Here is a 25,211-nt window from a genome sequence, read left to right on the forward strand (position 1 = left end):
CGGTGCTACTTTGCAATAAAGCGCTTAATATCTTGTTTTGTCATATTTATGGAACTTAATTGCATTTGCTCAAACACATTTCGCAAATAAATTGCATGATGCGACTCGCTTCTAGGAAAAAAATTCAAGAGATTATGAAATTGGATGGAAATGGTTGGAATTGTCTCATGACTACACGTTTTACTTTTCAAAGCTTGAAATAACGTCTGTCAATTAAGACGGAAACTTCCAAATATTTTCTTCGACCGTCGTCACGTGTCGAATCCTGAAAATCCAAAGGCATTCCTTTCGCGGTTGGCAATCATTAATACAGGATGTGGCAGCTAATAACGGGGCACTCATACCAACGCTTTGCTAAAGCGCCTCTGACCGGTGCTGGTCAAGATCGAGGTGAGATCAAAGCTGAAATGCAACTTGGAAAGCTTGGATTTTAATTTCGGGCATATTTTTGAGTATTTAAAAGGTAAGAACCGATCTATTTTAAATAGGAAATTGTTTAGTAAAACTGTCGCAAATTTTGTTTCAGTTTTTTAAAATCAATTATCAAAAAGCGTTTATTTTTAAAATTTTCAATTAAAATTCAACATTAGTTTATAATTGGTTTATTAAGTAACAACGTGATTGGTTAATAAATTTAATCAATAACTTGTGTATTCGTTTGATTTAAAGTCTACAGTTTTGCTGAAAAATTAAATTGCTGTATTGTTTGCTGGGATAAACGAGCAGGCATTAGCTTGTATTGACAATCCAACACGAAATTTTTCCACCAACCACTGAATAATTCGACTCTCTAAATTTTCTTCGAAAATTGTGTTCAATTTATTTTCTGCCTGCTTTGCATTTTAATTTTTAACTAATTAATTTTTGAACCCTTCCACGTAAATTTCAGCGGTCTCTACTATCTTTAACCCAGTGTACGAGGAGCTCATACGAAGTCTTAATGTTATAATGCACTTCCGCGGAACTAATTCTACGCTCATAACACAGTCACCTCGTAAATTCCCATTTCCGGCCCCAGCAGCCCTCAATAAAATCCTGGATTTTGTCAGGGCCGGTTCGTACCAGCTTTAAATGACAAATAAGGGTGCGGTTATATTTTATGTAATTGACTTACCTAAAATGCCGAGTCTGTAGTTTACGGTGACTACAACGACACCGCCGTAACTAGCAAGGACGCTACCGTCGTAGGGGTTGCCGGAATTCCACTCGTAACTTTCCCCATGGACGAAGACTACGACGGGGTATTTGCCCGAGGAACTACCCTCGCGGGTTCCCGCTGAAACCAGAAATGGAGCGTTAATCAGAAGTTATCGACACAGCAATGTATCAAATGTAGTGGTGAATTGATGGTCAATAACAGTATTTTATCAATGGGTTGGATATCAAGATAAAAGTTTTTGGAACGATGGAAATAATTTGTTACGTGGACTTGGGAGATGAGCAAAGTTTTGCTAGCTTTGGACACGAAAGGGCGTGGCGAACGTGTGAGGGATGCGAGAACATATTGCGGATATTAGAGGGATGGATTCATATTTAATTATTATTATTAGTTGCCAAAATAATATCACAACAAACATAATTATGGTTTGATATATTTGTCGAATAAATACAATTTGTTAATCGTTTATTAATTGAGCCATTAATGCACGATTGAGGTCCAAAGCAGAGGTGGAACCTGGAAACCACAGTTTGCCGGACTGGGACATTACCACAGACGTGGCTGGCACCCACAGAGTTTATGGCTATGTGCCGCTGTAAATCATGTGTATGCAACTATAATAAATTTAACGTCAAAACTAATCTCACAAGAGATATTATTACTTCGTCTACAATCGTTTGAAAAGTAGGCGTTTTTTGAAGAGATTTTTCTTCAAAACTTCAAAAGTAGATGTTTAGTGAACAGTCCAAAAATTGTCTATTGGACACTTTTTGCACAGATACAGTTCTAATATCAGATACACTCCATTGAAAAGTTGGGAATAAAAACGCTAATGAACAAGTGGCAAAAAATGTCTTTATCGGAGCTCCGGTCAGTTTAACAATAATCATAGTAGAGAAATGTTGGTTTTACAGTGCTAAATTTTTCAAATTCGGATTATTTTCTTTGCCAGTGGTTTCTTGAAAAGTGTTGATGAACTTAAAGTTATAAAAAGTGTTTTGTTTAAGGGTGAAACTAAATTTACGCGTGATGACTCTGTGGATTGTCCAATAGAGGACATTTGGTTACTTTTCGTAATAACTTCAGGTATCTTTTATATTATTTTGTTTCTAATTAAAATTCCAGTTTGGTCTACAAAGCGAGTCAGAATATGTCACCTTACCAACCAATCTAGATAAAAATTGGCCTTTTTGGGGACCCCATTTATTTCAAACAAATTAATTTTTTGTAATACCCAATTTTTGAAATGTGTTTTGTCTAAACTCAGTAATTAAGTGAAAGTTAGTTCGAACGGTTATTTATAAATCACTTTATCTTTGTATTAATAGTATAGTACATATTCTATACAATATTCTGTAAGTTTTTGCAGACGTTTGTATTTTACATTTTGGACAAATTAGATGATTTAAACATTTTTTTCTAAAAGTTGCTGATCATATTGGATCATCTTAGTGTAAATTCGTTTCTGCATTTGTTCTTTGGGTCTAATTATGGCTTTTAATAAAAAAACAACTTAAATTTTCAAAAAAGAGCCATAAATCTGTAAAAATTGTACTTTTTATCTGATTTTTAATGGGTTTGTCACTCGTCTAAACGCGTCAGTAAACGGGATATTTGTGTCGCTTCGTTTTGAAATAACTTGCTAACTCGGGTAATTCATGAATATGATACGAGCTTTTACGTGATTAGTAACCAAAATAACAGGAACAAAAAAAGATGAATAAGAGAAATCCAGTGGACAGACGGGGATGCATTACGTAAAATAAATAAATTTGTTTCTATGTAGAATATTTTATTTACATTTCTGAAAAAAAATTAATTTATTTTCTTATTCCTCCTCTTCAAATAAAGCCGCTTCCAACTCTCATGTGTACTTACATGATTACGGTTTGTGCACATTGTGGGATTGATTTTTGACCGCTTTGGAAGACAAGCCCATTATGACGATGATATTTTGAAATCTTTGCAATTACAGGTTGAAAAACCTGATGAGCATATATGCAAATGAAACAGCCCCAATAAAGTTGTTCTGTTCTGGTTATTACCAGTTATTACCAAACACTAAACCTCAACATGATTACGGCATACACGCGAACCGCAACAAATGTATCTAATTAAGCTCATTATTAAAAGTATACATTAATAATCCAACTAATAACGTATGAACTGCATGTGTGAATTTGAATCGTGATTCTCCATGATTGATCTTTCCGCATATTTGGAAGCTCACGTCCTGCGGTTCTAATTGATGGCTTTCGTGCAAAAAGCGTCCTTAGAACTTTAAAGGAACGTAAAGGTAGTGTATTATTGTTAAGAAACTCGTTACGTCAGAAAAAAGAAAGCAGATGACAAATGAGCACCGAGCTGGTCGGCTTCTTCCGTTCTTATCCAACTTCGGATAACGAGTATCTCGTGTGTTTCTTTTCATCTCGCATAGCAATTTTTGAAGTCCATGAATACATTTATCTTTGCGATCGTTTTTTCTAGACGCATCGATCATTTTATGTCTTCTAATAACAAAACTAGATGGGACCGATTCGGTATCGGAAACAGTTCGTTATTTTCCACGCTTATGTAAGCGCAAATAAAATATGAGAATACGGAAAGGCTTTTTACCATTTCGGGCGCATTGTTTTATGGGTTTTCTCACACCCGATGCCTCGCACGACCGACGTCGTTACACACGCAACCCCTTTATGCCTTGGTGACAATTTATAAACCGGAAAATCCAACATCCATTCAGGAATTGTAATCCAAACACGAAAAACAAATTAGCCGCGAGGTTATTGCGACCTAAAGCAAAGAAAAGGATTATTAAAAAAAAGTAAAGCAGATGGCGGATCGCAAAAACACAGAGGTTTTAGGCTTCCCGAAAGCCAATATTTAGATATGTAAGGTACATCCGGGTAACTTTTAAACAAACCTAATTTATCTAAACAAAGAATGAACTCTAGTATATGAGGCCTTATTTTACAGTTTGGCGGAGAAAAAATTCTAAAGCTTTTCCCGGGCAAAACCGGCGGGTACTGCAAGTAGTAATAAAAATAAATGTGTTCTTTTTTACATGTTTATTTATCAGTGGCGAAGATTCCCCCATTCAAGTGTTTCTTTTGATGGCGCATCTTATAGACTGAGGATGAAAGTTTTATTGTGTTCGAAAAGCCGGCATTCCTGCACCCTATCTCTGAACTAATTTCAAAAATCTCCCGTTTAGTCATTGTTGGACGTCCAAACTAATGTAGTGTAAAGCCTCATTTCCACGGTCCGTTCTAGAGAGAACAGAATTTGATTTACGATGGAATTTGAGTTATTGCACCATATTTTGCGGTCAGAAAATTTGCAAATCCTATTGCACCCTTGGTTTAGAATCCTCTGTTCCGATTCGGGCGGACAAGCTGGTTGAAACGCCGAACCACCACACGGACTTGCTACATTTGATCGTAAAGCCTCATTTCCACGGTCCGTTCTAGAGAGAACAGAATTTGATTTACGATGGAATTTGAGTTATTGCACCATATTTTGCGGTCAGAAAATTTGCAAATCCTATTGCACCCTTGGTTTAGAATCCTCTGTTCCGATTCGGGCGGACAAGCTGGTTGAAACGCCGAACCACCACACGGACTTGCTACATTTGATCGTAACCAAACAGTTTTAATTACTCCAATTCTTTTAATTTGAACACTAATTTTTTATCATAATGTTAATAACGTAAATAACACATATAAATGTGGATTAATTTTAATAAATATGCTGATAAATGTAGATAGATGAACATACTTATTTCCTGCATTGAAATGTACAGAATCATTGTATGAAAACAGGCGCGAATGAATGCAGGTAGGTACGTTTCTTATCTCTGTGAGTGGATTTATCCTTTTGAAATAACCGACAGGTCTGTATTTTTGTGGATTTGGTCAGTTATTACCTGAGGATTTGCATTTTTAATTTTGTTCTATGAATTAAATTTTCTGAATATTAGTGAAAGTTAACATACCATCCATATCCACGAACTAAGTAACTTGAAATATAAATAAAATAAAATAAATTTATTAACATTCTGTACTGGTTCAAATGCACGAACCATCTTGTTTGTTCGACGGACATTTCAACGCAGAACCAAGACAGAACGCACCGGACAGTTCAACACAGAACGCACAGAATAATTGAAATTAGCCGCTCCTTTGGAGAAAACTTTCAATAAACAATGCATTTCAGAATTTTTGTATAATTAATCTCGTTAAATAGGAATAAAAAAATGTTACTGTATTTCAATTGATTATTCCTGACATTATTTTACTGGTGGAGAAGTTATTTTAACATCAAGCTAAATATTGCAATGAAATATACAAAATTATTGTATGAAAACAGGCGTGAATGGATACAGGTATGTAGGTTTTTTATCTCTGTGAGTGGATTTACCCTTTTGAAAAAACCGACAGGTAGTATTTTTGTGGATTTGGTCCGACTTATTACCTGAAGATTTGAATTTTTAATTTCGTTCTATAAATTGAATCTCTAACTTACGACGGTTTATATGAGAATTTACCTACAATACAAAGTTTACTGGTTTAATTGAACAAACTATCTTGTCTGTTCGACATCGGTTCGGCGGACATTTCAACACAGAACAAAACACAGAACGCACACTAATAAAATTGGTCGCATAGAATGAACCTAACTTATGAAATTATTTTGTACGTTCGAAAAAGAGGGATTTTTGTATGCTTGGTCTGCGTTCTATGAATTGAATCTTTTGGATTTTGGTCAGAGATATTACCTGAAGATTTAAATTTTTAATTTTGTTCTAAGAATTAAATTTTCTGAATATTAGTTAAAATTACCATAGCTGACATATCCACGTAATAAGTAACTTGAACTATGAATAAAATGAAACAAATTTAAGAACATTCTGTACTAGTTCAACTGAACGAACGAACCATCTTGTCTGTTCCACATCGGTTCGGCGGACATTTCAACACAGAACCAAGACAGAACGCACCGGACAGTTCGACAGAGAACCGAGACGAAACGCAGAGAACCTAATTAATTTTTTTTAATTGCACTTCATGATTGCTGACAATTGATTGGTAAAAATAAAAGTTATTTAACATCAAATAGTAGCTGCAGTTTTCAGATTATTATTTATGAAATGGCCAAAAAAAAGTTCAAGTCATAAAATTTAAGGTCATTCTCAAATATCGAACGTGGCTTATTTGATACGTAGCTATTTATTTCTCCTAAAAATTATAACACGTCGGACGAACAAGTTGGTTCTGTCCGTTCTGCCTTGGTTTTGTGTTGAAATGTCCGTCGAACCGATGTCGAACAGACAAGATAATTCGTTGAGTTGAACCAGTACAGAATTTATTTAACTTCATTGATCCTTCAAGTTTCTTATTTCGCAGATACGTTGTGTAAGTAAATTCTCCTAAAATCTATTTAGCAGATTTAATTTACAGGATCATATAAAAAATTTAACTCTCCAGGTAATAAACCTAACTAAATCCATAAGAATACAGAGACCTGCCAATTACTTCAAAAGGGTTAATCCACTTACATAGATAAGAAACCTACCTGTATTTATCCACCTTTTTTCATGCAATGATTTTGTAAATTACAATGCAGGAAATAAATATCTGCATTTATCGCCATCTTTATTAAAATTAATCCACATTTATATGTGTTATTTACCTTATATTAACATATGATAAAAAATTAGTGTTCAAATTAAAAGAATTGGAGTAATTAAAACTGTTTAGTTATCATCAAATGTAGCAGTCCGTGTGGTGGTTCGGCGTTTCAACCAGCTTGTCCGCCCGAATCGGAACAGAGGATTGTAAACCAAGGGTGCAATAGGATTTGCAAATTTTCTGACCGCAAAATATGGTGCAATAACTCAAATTCCATCGTAAATCAAATTCTGTTCTCTCTAGAACGGACCGTGGAAATGAGGCTTAATGGTTCACCAAGTCGTGAGGGTTCTGGGACAAAAACAGCACCAAGTCTGCAAATAAATTTACGAACTTTGGGCTATTAGAAACTAATGCAAGTGGAGCGACAGACAAGAATTTATCACTTTCTTGAAGTTCAAGCAGCGACCAGAGCAAAACGCGGAATTTACACTTTGTGATTGAATTAAACATCCTTACATTTTTGTTTGCTGAAATTTATAAATTGAGACGTCGCCTTTTGTGTACAAACCAATCCATATACAGCCCGCCCTAAAAAGAGGAAATAGAAAGCTAGCAGACCAATTAAATCCGCCATTTATCATACGTTATCATGGGAACTCCGGTGTAGCGTGGAATTTTCGCGTGTACCGAAAATTTATATCACTATGTGAACGAACACACATTGTTATCATTCTCTAGTTTTAGCCGCGAGCTTTTATTTGAGGGATCTATCCGATCTCAACGTCTTCTCTCGTATGTTTTTGCAAGCGCTAGCGTGCACAGATCGATTTGTTATTTTAGGAGATTTCGTAAAATCCTTTGTGGGTCGTTAAAAGGTTGCGGCGCGGGACGAAGACTCATAATTCAATTAATTGAGTTAAAAAAGGCGTTTCAGGGGCGAGGGACTACGATACTGGATTAGCAGGCTAATTAACTCGATGGTAAGCTCCAAGAAATTCTGGGTCAACAGTTAAATACTCCCGAAAAAATTACATTTTCTAAGTAGAACTGTGGGAGCTTGCATGCTGAGTTTAGCTACAAATTCTTGTTGTTAATGTTTTGTTATAAAAGGAAAACATAAAGTTGCTTTATTTACTTTGTGATATCTTATACAGGTTAAGTTACGAATTCAGACGCTTTTCAAATAAAACAACCTACTAGGTACGTTTATTTTAAATTTTCATTGCCTCGCATAAAAATTCCTTTATTGCGTTCTTTATTTTATGTTTTCGTCATATTAAAACATGTATTTTTTTAGTTTGTCTAATATTCATGTTGCAATGACTTGAGTGGAACGGAATGAACATCACAAAGCGCGTATGGAAATTTCTAATAAATAAAATCTTATGAATTCGCGTTCTGTTTACCTCAGGAAATATTTATTGCGGCAAATTCGAGTTTTCGTTACTGATTATGTAAATATCTATTGTGGTTTGTTATGAATTGATGATGAATGCATTGTTAGATTGTTAGTGAAACACAGTTTAACTGTATGATTTAATAAAACAAATATTTTTTGTTAAAGCCCGAAGGTGTTTTCATTTTGCAATGTTCAAAACAGAATCTAGTTTTATGTATTATGTACTCATATAAACGGGAAAAATTCTAGTTTTAATAGATATTTATGTAACAAGTCGAAATGGTAAAATTACTTTACCATAATGAAGATTGATTACTAAAAGTGGTGTCTACCTAAATTATTATCTCAATTAAGACAATATTTCTATTTTACTATACGCGACTGTAAATAACTATTAAATCAAAAGTTATGGATTTTTAAAGAAGGACATTCTTATATGACGAATCAAAAATTGTAATGCTTTTTATTTCAAATATGTACAAAATAAAAATAAATCAATTAAATTTGACGTTCGATGCAGTAAAACAATTTTAGATTGAACTGGTTGAAATTATTAAATAGAAATTAAACAAAAATATTTAATTAAAAAAAGTTGCGTTTAACATTTAACTCTGTTTTGTTGGTTCGGTTTTTGATGTACTTTGCAGCGATAAACTTGATTCCAATTTTAATTTTATATGAAAAAGCCGATTTGACTAATTAAAAAACAAAACTTTATTAATTCAAGCTGTGTGCAGTCGTAAAAAATGCGGCGATAATTGAAACCATTCATAATTTATGCGCTTCGTTTTATGTAAAATTTGGTACAACCACCTATTTGCCGCTGCAATTTTGTAGAACAACATTTACATACTTCTGTTTCAACCGTTTTCTTGTCCAAACTGCACAAACCAAAAGTACATAAAAAAATCCCACGGCCAACAAACCCGAGTTTCCAGCTCTCGAAGAGCCAAAATCCGCCGTCCGAGTCGTTGCAGGATGCATTAAACATCGCCAGTTCTATTGTGTAGGGAAACCAGAATAGCAACAAAATAAATTCCGGCGCCGCCCCTCGGCGGTAACGGAAGTGGAGCACGAACACGATTTTTTCACATAAGACTCATGTAGTGGATGTTCCAACACAAAAGACATGAAAAATATCATATTAACCTCTTCGCAGCTTCAAACTCGCGATAAAAGCTCGCATGAATTTTCGTCGCTGCTCTTGCGTAAGCGTGTCAACTGGTAATTGAACTCATTGATTCCTCATTCGATACAATCGAAAAAAGTTTCAAGTGTCAATTTATTTTAAGACCGATGAATTTTTCATAAGCTCGGTGGGAGCCTGTTTATGAGATAGGTGGCTGAAAGGCTAAAACGTGTGCTTCGAACGAGATTGTTATGAAAATGTTTCTGCACTTAAAGGAAAAAAGATCAAGACTTGTGGGTATTAATCTCATTTTTTTCAAGAGGTCGGAACTGTTATTATTTTGTCCACGGCGGCGGTCTCAATTATTATGAGTACACCGTCCCGAGCTAATTAAAAGTTTGTTGCATAATCGATGTAAATTCCTGGTTCATGTGGTAATACCTAAATAAAGTTTTAATTAATATTAATTTAAAACTCTTTAAACGCGATCCGAAACGTTAACTCAACAAAGTTTACGGCCGTGTTTATCCTGCACGCAAAAAGCAAACGCCGTCATTTTCGGCGACGCAGGGCTTCTTTATTTTTCCCGAATTTCCGCCTCAGATTTTTATACGATTTCCTGAGCACTGTTCGTAATGAAGTCTCCAGGACGCATGCTTGCATTTTTCTCAATTTACGGGAATAATGGATTTCACATCGTAATTCTTACGCTACATTTGCGAATGCAAAGTTGTGTGCACTCGGAAACGAATACGAGATTTGCCCGGAAATTGAAATGTACCTTTTGAAGAGCTACAAATTCATCATAAAAATTAGCTCATCTTTACGGGAAATCGAACCGTGGAAGATTTAAGGGCGGCGTTGATGGCTAAGGGTAATGCGAATATAATTTCATTAGTTCCCGTTTTGCATCGAATCATACGTTTGTCTGATTGCCCTATTGAGCGGAAGCTAAATCAACGGAGATGTTTCCCTTTAAACTGTATGGATATTCCCGAGGCAATTTTTCCAATTTCATACTCAAAAATCCGATTAAAAAATATTGAATTAGAGAGCTAGTAATTATTGGGTTTTTGCCTGATCAAACTATTCGCTTTTATGAGGCGTAATTGAGTTTTATTGAAAAAGAATGAATGAACGAGACGACTTATAGAAGCAAATCTACCGTTCAAAGTCTCGAGAAAAGTACTTTGATTTTAATTCTTTCTCAGGAAAGGGAATATGTAGAAACGTTTACAAACTGCCGTTATTAAATTATGTTCTAAATTAAATTATCCAATTAGAATCAAAACGTTTTATGGTTAAATATAAAAGCATAAGTCATTTTTTGTAATTTTGTCAACTATAAGTTGAGATTTATTCTGATTTCAAGTTTATAAAGTTGGCTACCTTACTTTGCGTAACTAAATTGGAATTGGAAGTTTTTCTTTCTCTTAAAAATTGCTAGCAACTTGAGGAGTTTAGAATTTGTTGTCAAATCAATTTACTCGAAAAACTTATTCAGCGAAGCCAATTATTGTTGATTATGTTATAACTAATTTTCATTCTTCTGAATTAGTAGAAAAACTCGCTTTGATGAAAAAGAAAACTGCAACGAAGCAATTTCGTTTAGTTCGAATTTTTACTTCTAGGCAATATGCTTTTAATTTAGTTTTCTTTCGCAGCAACGTAAAACGTCTAACTAAACTTCAAACAGTTAATTTGAAAATCAAGTAAATACAGTTTGCTGGTAGCTCTTTGATGAATAAAAACAGATTTGCTATTTTGAAATTTGAAATTTTCCTTTGAAGCAATAAAAATCACACCATAATATTCAAAACTGACAACCGATTTTTCATCTGGAAGCAATTTATTGCCATGCGAAAAAAACACAGTGAAAGCGATATTTTCTGATTGATCCGAGAAATTAAATTGGGTAAGACGTTGAGGGTTCTTTGGTGGTCATTACTGTAATAGGTTCTAGAATAATTATCCCAAAGTACCAACAGAATTTGGAGAGTCATTTAAACTATTGATTTGTAATATCGCATGAGTTCTTCAATTATATTAGAAGTATAATTTGTAATTTAGCTTTTATGGCTATCGATTAAGATTAAGGCTGAGGAAAACAAGTCAGTATAATTCCTAATCATCGCGTTAAAACGTGAGATGCATCTCATACAGATATTCAAAAATAATTTAATAGAAAAAACAGATCATAAATTCCAGGAGTTTATGAATATGCATACATTAAAATTGCAAATTTAATGCAGCTAAACGTCAGTCAAAGCGAAACTTAGCTGAGAGTTTCAGGTTTTTTTTGTTCTTTCAGTTATGATCCGAGTATGACACAAATTGTCACACTAGTTGGAATAATGTTATGTATTTAAATAGCCAAAATTTTATTTCCGTTGGCTGCTTTGTTTATATAAATATATTTTTTTTATTTCGCGTTCATAATGAAGATATTTCGATACGCGTTTGAGCGTATTTCGGTATCGTAATGTACCAATCCCGTGCCAATATTTCCAGGAACATATATTTTTCTTAGGTTTGCAGCGGACAAACCGTCAACCTGCCGTCAACGTTGACAATTTAGATTTTGGTTTTGAAAAACCATGATAAATCGATCAATAAACTATTGTTTCTTGTTGTACTTGGCTTAATAATTCATCGGAGAAAAACTCTTTGGATGCAAGAGAACCATTATGAACAACATCTTCGCTCTCTTGACACCCTTGCGCTCCGGTAACATTATGGACATTATGCAAATGCCAACTACCCTTAAATTTCCTAGATTTCGAAATCAATTTTTTTTGTTTAAGATAAGGCAAAATAGAAAAAATAGCGTATGATACTTGTTCTACTTTATGACATTCCTCGCTGCGCTCGTCGTGTCTTTAAAACGTGCGTGCGGCAAAATGTTCATTATGAAACGCGTTTCATAATATACTATTTCATAACTGCAATGTTTGAATTTTAATGCTCAACCTCTCCTGCATTGGCGGCAATCTTCCTATTTCCGCTGCACTGTACGTCCCACTGCATAACTCCGGTCGATGTGAGTTTTCTCGTGTTATAAACTCAATTCCATTATCATTGGAATACTCCGAGGGTAGTTTTTTCTCGAGCTATTAGTGTATCTATTAATAGAACTACATGCATACATCCCTCGCGTGTCTTGCGGCACTTTGCAGTATTATTTCTTCCATTCGATGATCCGGATCTGAATCACTGAAAGATATCGCTGCGGGGTAAATTGAGATTGCACACAATTGTACGACATATATTCAGGGGGAATTTTATTCCAGAACGATAGCTCGACAGTATCTATCACGTGTAATAGCTTTGTTGGTTGCAGACTCACGTACAAGGTCGAAAATTTGACCTCGTGCTAGAATTGGAATGCTCATCCTTCTACTAATTCCAAAGCTTGGAAAGTTTTATTGTGGAGAGCAAAACGGGGGTAATGTTAGCTTACCAATAACTAATTTATGCGACATGTGTCTGATTTCATAAACTCGCTATTGTTGGTGCATATAATGATTTCAAGCGACATGTAAATGCGAATTTATAAACAATTTGGAACAATGAACGTGCCACATAATAACTTGGTAACTTTATATTATAAACAGATACGGGATATCCATTGGCTTTTAGAAATTACACCATTAAACTAAATTTTCAAGTCTCTTTTATTTTGTTTGAATTTAATGAGTGTATGACATGGTCAGAAACGACATGTAATAACAAAGCAAAGTTAGCTTTGAGAGAAGTTTACAAAGGTACTGCTTTGTTTATCCAGCGGTATTAGTTTCATGTGGAAATAAAAGGTTTTTATGTCTTCGTTTTGTAGTTTTCCTCTGCTAATATGGTTGCTGTACAATTTTGCGACCCCGTTGATTTGGAAAAATGTAGAGGACGTGATTGTGACAATGTGAAAGTTAATAACGGACGCTAATGGCAGTTTCGTTGTTATTTCGTTTCGAAAATATGATTACGCAGTACATTTCCCTTCCAAATTGGGGCTATTATAGCCGAATCACTTATTTAATAAAATATCTGTCATCGGACCCTCCTTCAATTCGCTAGACATATAACATTCATCGATCTCCGCAATTTGATTGATGGAGGGTAAATGCAAAACGATCGGACTTGCACATTCGGCGCAATTTTCCACCTTTTGCTAGGGGGGATTGAATAAACGTACGAACAAAGTTTGCAGAAGTTACAATTGGTTTTTAACTTTATATACAGTGATTCTAACAATATTCCATAACTGCGGTCTGGAGAAGAGTCTCCTTTTCCAAACTTTGGCAAAAAAAATGTTTAAGCTATTTCATTGGTCGTTCATTTATATTGTAGCGCATTTATGTGCAATAAAAATCAAAAATGGTAAATTATGCAACCAAAAATATGCAGTTTCAAAAGAAAACCAGCGTCCGGGTTTTGCAAGAGGAAAACAACGCCAGCAGCTCCTGCTATATTTTGGGATGGGGTAAATCTAATATAATAATTAAACGTCGATCAAGGCAGTGTCAATATCTTTTGTTACGAGAATTCTATTATCAAGCTGTGGTAATATCAAATCTGACTTGATAAGAGGAAGCTGAACTTGAGGTGATGAGCTGATGAGTCAATAATATGTACTATCTGAGAAGCTAGGCACCAAATGCAAAGAAGCAATTTTAAACATTTTCATTAGATTTTTAAGTTATTAGCTGATTTTTTTATCTTTTAGCACCTTTCTACAATTTTCTAATCTATTTCTTCGTATTGGAACGTCCAATCTTTAGAAACGTGGCTTTTTTCTTACAACTTTTTGACTTCTTCGTTTCCTATTTCCGATTCTTCTATGTTATTATTTCCAGTCCGGCAAATAATAGAATTTATGATTTCTCTTTATATCAATTAAATCATTAAAATGCTTTCATTTTTTTTTACTACTAGCTTGAAAACATGTTATCTGCTTTCAAACTGTGAAATTAAATTTCTCTCCTACAAGTAGATAAAAATACGCGTGTTTTGAGTTGCGTATATGAAGCTAATTATTTAGTGGGGATGAAAACAAACGTCATGGATACGTCAAAAATAAAGTTGTTTTATTGGATTTAGGTTAAAAACTTTCATTTAACAATTGCAAATGACGATTTTATACCAACATTATTGCTTGTTTTCTAATTTTTCTCGATCCTTCGGTTCTCAGAAAATTATAACGCTGGTGCCAGAAAAGTATCTTCTCTTCCTTTGTAAATAATTAGATACTATTAAAATTTTTACATTTTTTGAAGTATTTGAATATCCTACTTTGACCATTTAAGGTTCAACAACATTTAATTCTACCTCGCTTAACTGTCCCTTTCTGTTTACTTAAGTAATACTTTTAGTTGTTTTAAATTTACTTTCCTTCCTCTCTCATATTCCCGAATTATTTGATTTTTATCATTTTAATAGGATTTGCTTCTCTAAACCAATTTCGATCAGCTTGATTGAAATTTACATACTTCTTAAACCAACTTCAGCGTCTAGTTTTAATAGAGCTCTCTTAGTTTAACCAGGTGTTCAAATTTTCTCGACATTATTACATTAAAGAAAATGCGTTTTCTATTACCCGAGACTTCAAAAACTGAGTTTTAAATTAAATGGAGAACAAATTAAAAACAATAGTTATTTTAACCCACCAATCCTGTGTTTCCGGAAGCTTCCGGACACAATTTAGTTTAATTTAATTTACTAAGTCCAATCTCCAGAGCATTTTCGTCCATTTGAGGGTGATGTGGTCCATTTAGTTCAGTTTTGTCCCACACAAATTCCGAGTTGCAAATATGCTAATATGTAAATGAGGTACGAACGTTAGTGTTGCTGAATACCTTTAATTTTTGAAACACCTCATTTTGGTTTTATTGTTTGACCTGGTTTGGTGGAACCGTCACACCAAATAAAAAGTTGAAAATGTGAGTTTATCCGTTTATATTGCTCCCCCTTTCTACCTGTGCATCATTCGAAATCACCCCCTAGCTACGTCAAAAATTCCCCATGGTACCATGCTGTAAACAAGTATTTTTTCCGTAGGCAAAAGAGCAACGTAAAATTTTTATTGCTCAAGTTCCTTCGCGTTTCTTTAAGTTAATTACACCGTTGATTTATTGCCTGAAGTACGTGTTTAGACTTTAATAAATTTAGCATTGCAACCTCCCTTACATGTCTGGAAGTTATCAGTTTTTTGTAATGTCGCAGTATAGTAATTTCAAGTTTTTGCGTGACAACAGCAATAACTCGGTCGCGCTGTAGATTCTGTTGTAACCTGAAAACGCAAACAAGTCGTTCATTAAACGCGACTCTTTCAACTGCATCTTCCATCGAACTCGCCATCATACTTTGTCTCGAAATAATTGCGGCTGATGTTATTTTTACGAGCGTCCATAAAATGAATGATCGGTGAAACAACAAACTCGAGCTAAATTAACGTCGCCGTAATCGTGTAATACAATTTAGAGATATTGTATCACAGTGGAAACATCGTCTTGGAACGATATTTTATATGGTGAAAGTGGTAGTCGTGTGCTTTGTCAGATTAAAAATTCACGTTATAAATCTACTACACGTCTCACAGAATAATTAATCAGGGTAATAAAGAAATGAAAAATGAGTTTTAAGCAAATTAAAATAAGCTACAAACAAAATGTTGCCAAGGGGAAAAAGTTTAATTAAATTAATAGAAAAAATCGGGGTGTGTTCTGATTTCGTTTTATCAGTCTCTGACGGTTGAATTAATTAGGATTCTTGTATATGGACACTTTTAATTAAAAAATTACAGCCTTAGGAATTTAATGAAGAGCGCAGGTTTCGGATAAAGAAACCATAAAAAATAACATCAAGTGAATTTCATTTTATAAATATTCACTACCCGGTCGCCTTTTATTCTGTACATTAAAACAGACGCTTTAAGAAGATGTTTCCCTGAATTACTGATTTTTACTTTGGAGCGTTTAGGGGTTCCAAGGAAGAGCTGAGATAATTGGGGTTTCGATCAAAAACAGGTCTTAATTAAAAAGGAAAATAATGGCATCGCTTTGCGACCTTTACACTGAAACAAACTGACTTTTTAATTGAAAACAAGCAGATTCTCTTCGATAATATCACTAGTTTTGCTCCATCAGGTCCGGATTCAGAAACATTCTTGAAAAGTAGGTAATTTTTTAGATTCTACTGCTCAAAAATATTTTTTTTAGTTTTTCTTATTTTAGAAATATTTCTGAGTCGTGAAACAAAATCGGGAGACAATTCTACTTTGTAAATTACTTTCTAAAATTTATTGACTAGCGTATTCGAACTGCTTTATGCGCCATGAATTTTATCCGGCAACTTTCTAATTTTGATGAACCCTATAATGGCTGGTGTTAACTTTTGGATAAAAACGTGGCCACTAACAGCCGTTTTCCGCTTCCGTGCGCATTCATGTTCTCTAAGTGTATTTCAGCCCTGTCGTTTCTGCAGCGGCGACATCACTTTTCTATAAAATTTGATTAAAACTACCGAAACCCGCTGTAAAACCTCCGTTGTAAAACGACGATATGAATTCATTCGGCCATAGAGCCGCCGCTTTACGGTTTTAAAATATTAACTCGGCTAATTCCTATGGAAAAACTCGGATTTATCTTGGCAGTTTACAATAAGGACGGCCACACTGTTTAAACGGCAACCTAAAGTTTAACTTTATCTGTTTTAAATTTTAAATGGAACCTTCCTTTGGAATCCTTGTTTGCAGGTATTAAAGTCTAATGTACATGCAAATAAATGTCGGAAGGGTTTATTTGCTGTGATTGTGAACAGTTCAAACACTTTCTTTTGCCAGTTGAGTCGTGATGGAGTGAAATTTTTATGGAGTTTTAATAGCGAGATGAAGGGTAATTGCACAATGAACGCCACTGGTGCGATCGGTAATCGCTGCATTTAAACAGATTTGGAGTTTCACGGAATTCGAGAGTTCGTGTTAAGCGGCGACTTTTGTTGAAGCGGAAATGAATATGAGAGTGAGTGATGTAGCAAAATAACCAAGAATTTCATGAAATATTGTAGCGTATTTCCAAATAGAGATCCGATTTGAAAATGGGTACAATTTGAATTTTAAATGTGGAATGTTTGAATGGCCAGAATGGCGAATAATAAATAGATCTGTTTGGTAAAAAACAGCAGGTATTGGTGTGCTTTTAGAAATTCACACGCGATCTTCCTTTTTTCACGGAAAAATCCAATTTTGCCATAAACAAGCTCTGAATTCACTGTTTGAGTTTCTCTGTTTAAATATTCGCCCTATTTTCATATGAACAAAACAGACGCAAACTTTGGAACAAACAAGTGTAATGATCACCTTCCATCAGTTGCTTTTTCCAAGAAATATAGCGCACTCGCATTACCGGTAATAACAAAATATGTTGGGCAGGAGACCACTTATGAAGTGAATTTATTAAAATGCAAACGGGGTTTTCCGGGAAACTGTAATTCACCTCTGAAATATATTTCTACGGGGTTCTTTGTTTAATAGCTTATCAGAATATTTAGATCAGATTCTTTTTATATTTGAGCTCAAAAGTCACTTTTAAAAATGGTGGATGCGCCGGGAAAATTGAGTAAAACAGTAAGCTAGAATTTGCATTCAGTGAAAACTGCATGTTTTAAGACTAAACAAATTATCTGTCTTTAAAACCTTTTGGTGCTTCAGAGGTTCCAACACATTTCAACGCTCGATTTTTCGTTTAATTTTCCGATGCACCAGAATTGAATTCGCTAGTAATTATCGAGCATTTTTCACTCACCAAACTATCCTGCTTTTCAATTATCCGAAATTTATGTGGCGCACCCAATTTCGAAGTTGGTGGTGTCTCATTGAAATTACCAAAACGTGATATTTTACTTTGAAGACAAAGTGCTGTTTTTTAAGTCATAATAATATTGGCCGCGGTGTAATTTAGTAGGAAAAAATTTCCATCGGTAATTGTTGTTCGGCCATAACGGCCATTAAGCTTGATATATCACCCGTTGTAATGCATTGCTGGTGTCGATATCACTTGGTAACGGCAAAACGCAAATGAGAGATATTAATGCAAATTTATTATCAAATATAATTGTAGCGATGCATCAATAAATCGGTTAGTCGATTGAGTATTCATTTTGAATATTAAGTGATTCGAATAGTGTATGATGGCGAGCATTTATGCACTCCATGTTCGTTCTAACTCTTCCGCAAACAATAAATCGGAACGAACCGACATTTGCTTTTTGCTGGAGCCATCAATGTCAACAATTTGCTCTAAAAATTGAATCTACTTGGGCTCTTCTTCCACTATCGGTCAATATTACCTCACTCGGAATCGGATTTCAATTCGTCTAGGAGAAATGGATGGGTTTATTGAGTGAATATGCAAGCTGTTCTCGTAAAACTCCACTCACAACCTATTAAGCCGATGAGCAGTCTCTTCGGAATTCCTGCATCAAACGACGCTACATCAAACAATGGTTATTGATATACGACGTTATTAAACGGCCTCTTCTTGACGTATTTCTTTAATCAGAACCATGTAATAACAACTTACGGTTTCATAAAGACAAAGTTGCAGCTTTGAGAAAACAACACTTTTCTAACCCAATCTTCGCTTTCATCAAGACTGGAACATCCTCTCAATTACTTCGTCCGTTTGCCTTACGTCTTTTGTCAAATTGCCGACGAAACTAACAGTATCATCTCTTATTTTTTCTATTTTTTCGGCTGCCTCAGACTATTTGCTAAATTCTATTCGATGCAAGATCAGAGATTGAGGTCAAAAACGTGAAAGGAGTTTACTTTCGTGGTTTTGTAATAAACCTTTGGTTTTAGAAAATTTAACTCCAGTAAATTGTTTCGAATGTGTTTATTTTACTAACAGTACACTACACTAATAGGAATATTGAGAAGCTTCATTGACGAGTTCAGGTATTAGTTCACGAATGAACCCACAGAGTTAATTTTCATGCTTCGATAAGAACTGTTCCTCTGGCTATTACAATCAATGAGCAATTTAGCGTAAATAAAAAAATTCGCAATCTGTGGGTTGTTGTCTCAAAAGGTAAACTGCCACAACAAATTAAAGGTAGCTTCAAACTTTGTTACCTTACTCCAAAATTTTTCAACATAATTTTTCATTATTTTATTTTATTTTAAATACATATTTCTAATTTTGACATAGCTAACAATAGTCTTAAACACTTAAAATAATAATTGTACACCAAGACAGAATGCATAATTCTCAAGCTACTAGTAAAAAACGATATAAAATATAAAATTAAAACATTTTTTCATCTATTAACGCGACAACTTTTTAAAGACTTAATATTGACGCCTGCACAAAATGATTATTCTCTCCCTTCATTAAATATTGAAAGAAAGGTGAATTGCCTTTAAAAACCTTTATTGTTATTGTTCCCTCCGTCAACGCATGAAAATTTAATTAAGTCGCGTTAAGCGCAGTCAATTTTCCTCGCATTTGCGATATTTCATTTCGTCCTCGCGATACTACATAAGTTGGTGAGCTTTGGATTTAGTGGATTTCTTAAAAGACCTCTCAAAACTTCTGAATTACAGTTTAGATAATTCCAAGCTTGTGTAGTGCTATTCTGTGCATTTAATTATTTTAACCCGAGAGGCATTTGCCTGTGGTTAAAAACGCAAGAAACTTGCTATCGTAGCTGGGAGCCTGCGTGCGACATTTGTGCGTGCTGCTTTAATGAGATTCGTTTCATTATATGTATTATGTTGTGTACCTTGGGTTCCGGAAACCCTTTTTTCTATAAGAAGCTTAATTCATCTCGTTGGAAAAAATTATGAATCTATCTTGTAACAGAAAAAATTAACTGAGAATAATTGCGATATGTACTAAAAGCGCGTGAAAAGTGGCCGCTATAAATCCTTAATAAAAGTGCTAAAGGCCGCCTTAGCGGGCAGAAATCTTATTCTTTCTGAAATATGAAGTTGCAAGGGCTCGAATAACAGTCAATTTAATATATTATATCAAACGTGGAAAGCCATTCGAGTCGCTTAACGGAAAATATGGAAATGGTGGCAGGACTCTAGCGGAAAATTGTAGGTGTTTGAACGGTGAATAAAAAAGCAGTTTCAACTAACAGAGCACGAACGTTTCAATTATAGTTTGGTGGGAAGAAATTCGTGCTTGATTTCTTTAGAGACGACAGCACGGAATTATTCAATTTAGTGAACGAAAAAGTGCTTTACGGTTAGATCAAATAGCTAAACTAGATCAACGATCCGTCAAATAATAGGCGGAGAGCTTTTTAAAAACGTTCACGTCAAAAGTCGAAGAGTTAGGAAATAAACGCCTAGTCGGTTTTACAAACGGCGGATACGAGAGGATTTACTTTTTATGTTGGCCCGATCATTAGAATTTTAAATCAAGCTGGCCCTTGCGTGATACATCATTTTAGGTCAATTTCAAGTCACTCACTAAACACTATTCTTCACAGATTTGAAGGATTTGTTGGTAGGATTTGGTTATTTTAAATGAGTATGCAAATATAAATAATAGGATTTTTGATTATTCTATTTATATTCCGAATATTCAATCGCTTGTAATTCTGTTATTTGTTGGAGTACCAGAAAAATTAGAACAGTTTTAGATTTTGCGTGAAATTATGCGTAAAATGAGTACGTATAATGTAAGTTTGTTCCACAAATAAGCTGAAAATCGACCGAAATGTATTTGAGTCGGAGATTTTGCAAACTTATAGTTCGAAAAGTTGTTTTATTTAAGTTTGATTTGGTAATAAAAATTAAGCAAAATCTAGCTAATTGTGCCCCTTTAGAATACTTTTATTTATTTTTTTTTAAATCCGCTGGTTTTTCGAGATATTTAGTTGCAATTCCGAAAAGGGAAAATCAAATCTCAAGAACCAGTCGGGGCTGGCAAATTATTATTAATAAAATTATTGTAATTATTATAAGATTTGCTGTCTAATTGGAAGTACTCTTAGCGGCAGAAATTCTATGGAAATTGCAGATTAAGCGTGAATTAAGTCAAAGTTGACGTATACCTGTCAATTCAATTAAATTTCCCGCTGATCGGAAGTCGCCTCATTTCCTTGGAAATGATAACAAGAAATAATATTCTCTTCCAACCAAATTTTATCAAATAAATACTCATTTATTGATCGCACGTTTCATGTAAAAAAAAAACATACCACACCGCGGGCCTCCATAAAAAATGAAATGAATATAATTGAGTACGTGCTTGGCAGCGGTGCATATTTTCACAAATTTACTTCCCTCTCTGGACAGCATGATTAAAAGTTTAAAGCTAGAGCGCTTTACCAGCTAGAGATTTTTTAAACGTAATACCCTCATTTCCGGATTTACCTCATCGGAGTTAATTCAAGATGGCCGCGTTACCAATGAATAAGCTAATAAAGCGTAAGATCTGCGATCGGTTCACCGATTGCTTCTTTTTCTCGTCCTTTAGAAAAGAATCAATCACTCTGCCAATGAGGTTTTAAGGCTGTGGAGGCTAAATCAATCCTGTGGCTGTCTGGCAGTGTTGAGAATCTTGACCGGAAACTGTTCGGTAGTCACTCGCTAAAGAAGTCTAAACACGCAGTTCACATTTGTTACTTTTTTAATCCGGCGGGTTCGCAGATGATTTGTATGTGCCCTGCCCTTTTTATGTGCTCTTCGGGAGCTTTCCGCTCCATAGAACTTTAAACCAACACATTTCACCCCAGGCCACAATATCTGCTTATATAAACCGTCTTTTTGAGGAAGCTGGGTTTGAAAACTGGGTAAAAAACGCGGTACACATTGTGAATTAATTATTAGGTTAAACAGTTGTAAATAATTAATTCTCTCTTTATGGTGATTTCAGATCCGAATATCTTCAGACAATCTTCAGAAGGAATCAAGCAAGAAGCAACTATCTATCATAATTATAATCTATTATTAATTAATGAAAGTATATTACGTGGATTATATCAAACAAGATTATACAGAATTACACTGAAAGTAGAGGTAATGGGTTCAGGTATTTAAAGTAGCTTGAATTTTCACTAAATATACGTAGTTTGAATAATATAAAGCTATTTAATTTTTAAAAATTCGTGCTGAAATATCCGGAAGCAGCAATGCACTCTATCTGAAAATTTAGCCACGTAACATCGAATATTCGTTCGCAAAGAGAGTGTTTTGGTATTGTTTTTGGTTTCGTTTTATTTAATTAGGTTGGCAACAATGATTTTATGCAACTAGCTAAGTTCCCTTGGTACATTCGTGCGGCAACAGAACACTTTGTTCAACTTGTACAATAGTTTGTATTTTTTTATGAGACTCGAGTGCAGTATGTAAGTAACTCCTTTAGGAAATCATAGATATGTTATCCTTGGGTAGAATACACAACGCAAAGTCCACTCAACTCAAACAATCTCAATTTGAGGTAGTTAAGATGCAAAGAGAATATAATAGGAATATTGGAAGCTGCTCCATGGGAATTGGATTAATATTTCGGTAGTTAAACCAAAGTCTACCGCATTCTAGTCCTCATGTATACATAATGTCTCGTTTATATCGAATAAAAATATTCGGTTGAGAAACAACTTTCCCACTGTTATATCCTTAGCATCCAATTTAAAAAAACGCAATATATAAAATAACTTAGCCGAAGAATTCTTTAAATTTTGTATCTCGTAACCATAAATAAAATCTAGCGGCGTTTCTAAAACTCCACAACTCATTTCAGACCTTTTTTGCACATGCATCGAAGGTCTTTAATGCATTCAAGCCTGTTTCTCCCGAGATTCCGTCTTCAATTCCGCCATAAATTTTTAAGAATCCCAGTCCCGGCCCCATCTCTCTTGGGTCCTCCCCGACAAACATGATATTGTGTTGAGCCGTGTTTGTTGTTTCTGGAAATCAATTTTCCTGCGATATGAATAAATAGAGAAAAATCCAGGTTTGTGTACACATGTTCGTTACGCCAAAATTTTAGCCATTAATTGGGACCGCTGGAGCTGAAACAATAAAACGGGGGATCATGTGATTGTGTAATTTATTCAGTATTCAATATTATATTATTGTTTGGAAATATCGACCGGTGGGAGAGGACAAGAAAATCGTCGGTTTATGGAGGAATAAAAATTAAGGAGTTCATAAAAATACTAATAAAATTACAGAGAGGTCGTTTGCATGGAGCAAACTTGCACGGAAACGGTTATTAGATCGTCTTGAGTCAGGATTTTCAAGGGCGCCTATTTGATTCCAGTTGGTTAATAAGGGAAACGGTCTCGTGGCGCCTCCTACACGACGAAGGGCATTGTTTCAAGTTAATAACAAATCCTTTCTATAGACCGGGAATTAACCTGAAATTCCTACTGACACTGTCGGCTGTATTGCGGTTATACAAGTACGTTTCGGGGTTTAATCAATCCTTTCTCATGTTCGGTCGTTAATTAAAGGAAAACACAGACTTATCTCACTCTTTATTCGGCGATGCCGTCGAAGGATAATTCCGGGAAATCCGGGCAACTCCTCCATTACTTGAGTCCATGTTCCGGGCAACTAGTTAGCAGTAAACCGGAATTGCGATGGCCTCACCGAAGATAATTCTATAAAAATTTTTAATAATTTCTCTGGTTTGCAATTTCCAGGAGTCATTTTACGACACGAAAAAAACAATTCAGCTCCAATTCACAATTGCTGAACATCTGCTTGGGAAAGGGAGTTTGTGTTCGTAATGGAGCAAATTCAATTTTTTCTTATTTGATGTATTTAATTAGTACGAACTGCGACGATTTCGACGAATTCTAACCAAAACTGAAAGCATCGCGTCGATAATCCAATAAGCTGTGTTCTTCGCTTCGGTCCGTGTTTGTTTGTCGTTAGGACAATAACAAGCTGACATTCACTGCTAGATGATGCATCGGAGATTCAGGAATCGGAAACAGGAACGCCAAATGCCAATTATTGTTGTTTGTTTTGTTATTGCCGCGATTAACAATGTTGCTCAAACTTGTTAGTTATATATCACATTAAAATTGTATTTTGATTCACTTTTGGCTACTTTTTTATTCCGATTTTTTATCTCGTATTTCTTCATATTATTCTGATCTTTCCAATTATTTATAAGTTTTGGATGCTTCAGATATGTTTACATCTTGTCGATTTTGTGGAAGCTTAACAACCCTTCAGGCTAATGGTGATGGAATAACAAAAAAGCTCACTCTTTGTCGCAGAAGAAGGAAGATATTCGTTTATTACTAAATCAGTTTAATCCCACAAATTCACTATTCAGCCGGTTTATAAATTTTCCAATGTTAAAATTAATGGGTAAGAATAGACCATTATGCGATTGACACCCATTCAAACAACTGAGTGCTGCTGTCAAGACAGGTTGAAGGTTGTCAAGACAGGTTTGTTGAAGGCGGCCTTTGCTGGAGAGACGTAAAATCCATCCACTGCCAAATTTCTAAAAAGTTTTTTGGTCGTAAACCATCTAAAACTTAATTAAAAATGTTGATTACTATCGCGGAAACAAAATTTCGAACATCAAATTGATTGATGTTTAAAAATTGTAAACTGTCCTTTGTCTTTATAACCTTAAAAATTATAAAAGACTCAGCAAGTGTCAGAAATTTACTTTGTATGTTAGTCACAATGACAATAAAGCTTGCTTTACATTGCCATGTCAAAAAGTGATGTTCGAAATTTTGATTCCGCGATAGTATGTGACAATTCTTTGAAAACGTCACTTTTTTAAATCACGTCACAATTTTTGAATCTTCTGTTAGATGGCGTCACTATTAAAATAATTTTTATTTTGACGTTTAAACATAGAAAAAACATTTAAACAACAAAACAACATGTGTAAATAATACTTGCTG

The 25,211-nt window shown here is 34.7% G+C and overlaps 1 protein-coding gene across 1 annotated transcript in view; it reads right to left on the reverse strand.

Moving 5' to 3' along the window:
- Positions 1–25,211, reverse strand: part of Nlg3 (Neuroligin 3) — a 147,498-nt gene that overhangs the window by 33,724 nt on the left and 88,563 nt on the right. Inside the window, exon 2 of the mRNA XM_088036321.1 lies at positions 1,115–1,276. Within this exon, the coding sequence (XP_087892447.1) occupies positions 1,115–1,276 (162 nt within the window). The remainder of the gene's footprint in view (positions 1–1,114; positions 1,277–25,211) is intronic.

The sequence above is a fragment of the Gnatocerus cornutus genome, chromosome 5 (genome assembly GCF_029298725.1).
Source record: "Gnatocerus cornutus isolate USDA-ARS CGAHR chromosome 5, icGnaCorn1.1, whole genome shotgun sequence".
Lineage (NCBI taxonomy): Eukaryota > Metazoa > Arthropoda > Insecta > Coleoptera > Tenebrionidae > Gnatocerus > Gnatocerus cornutus.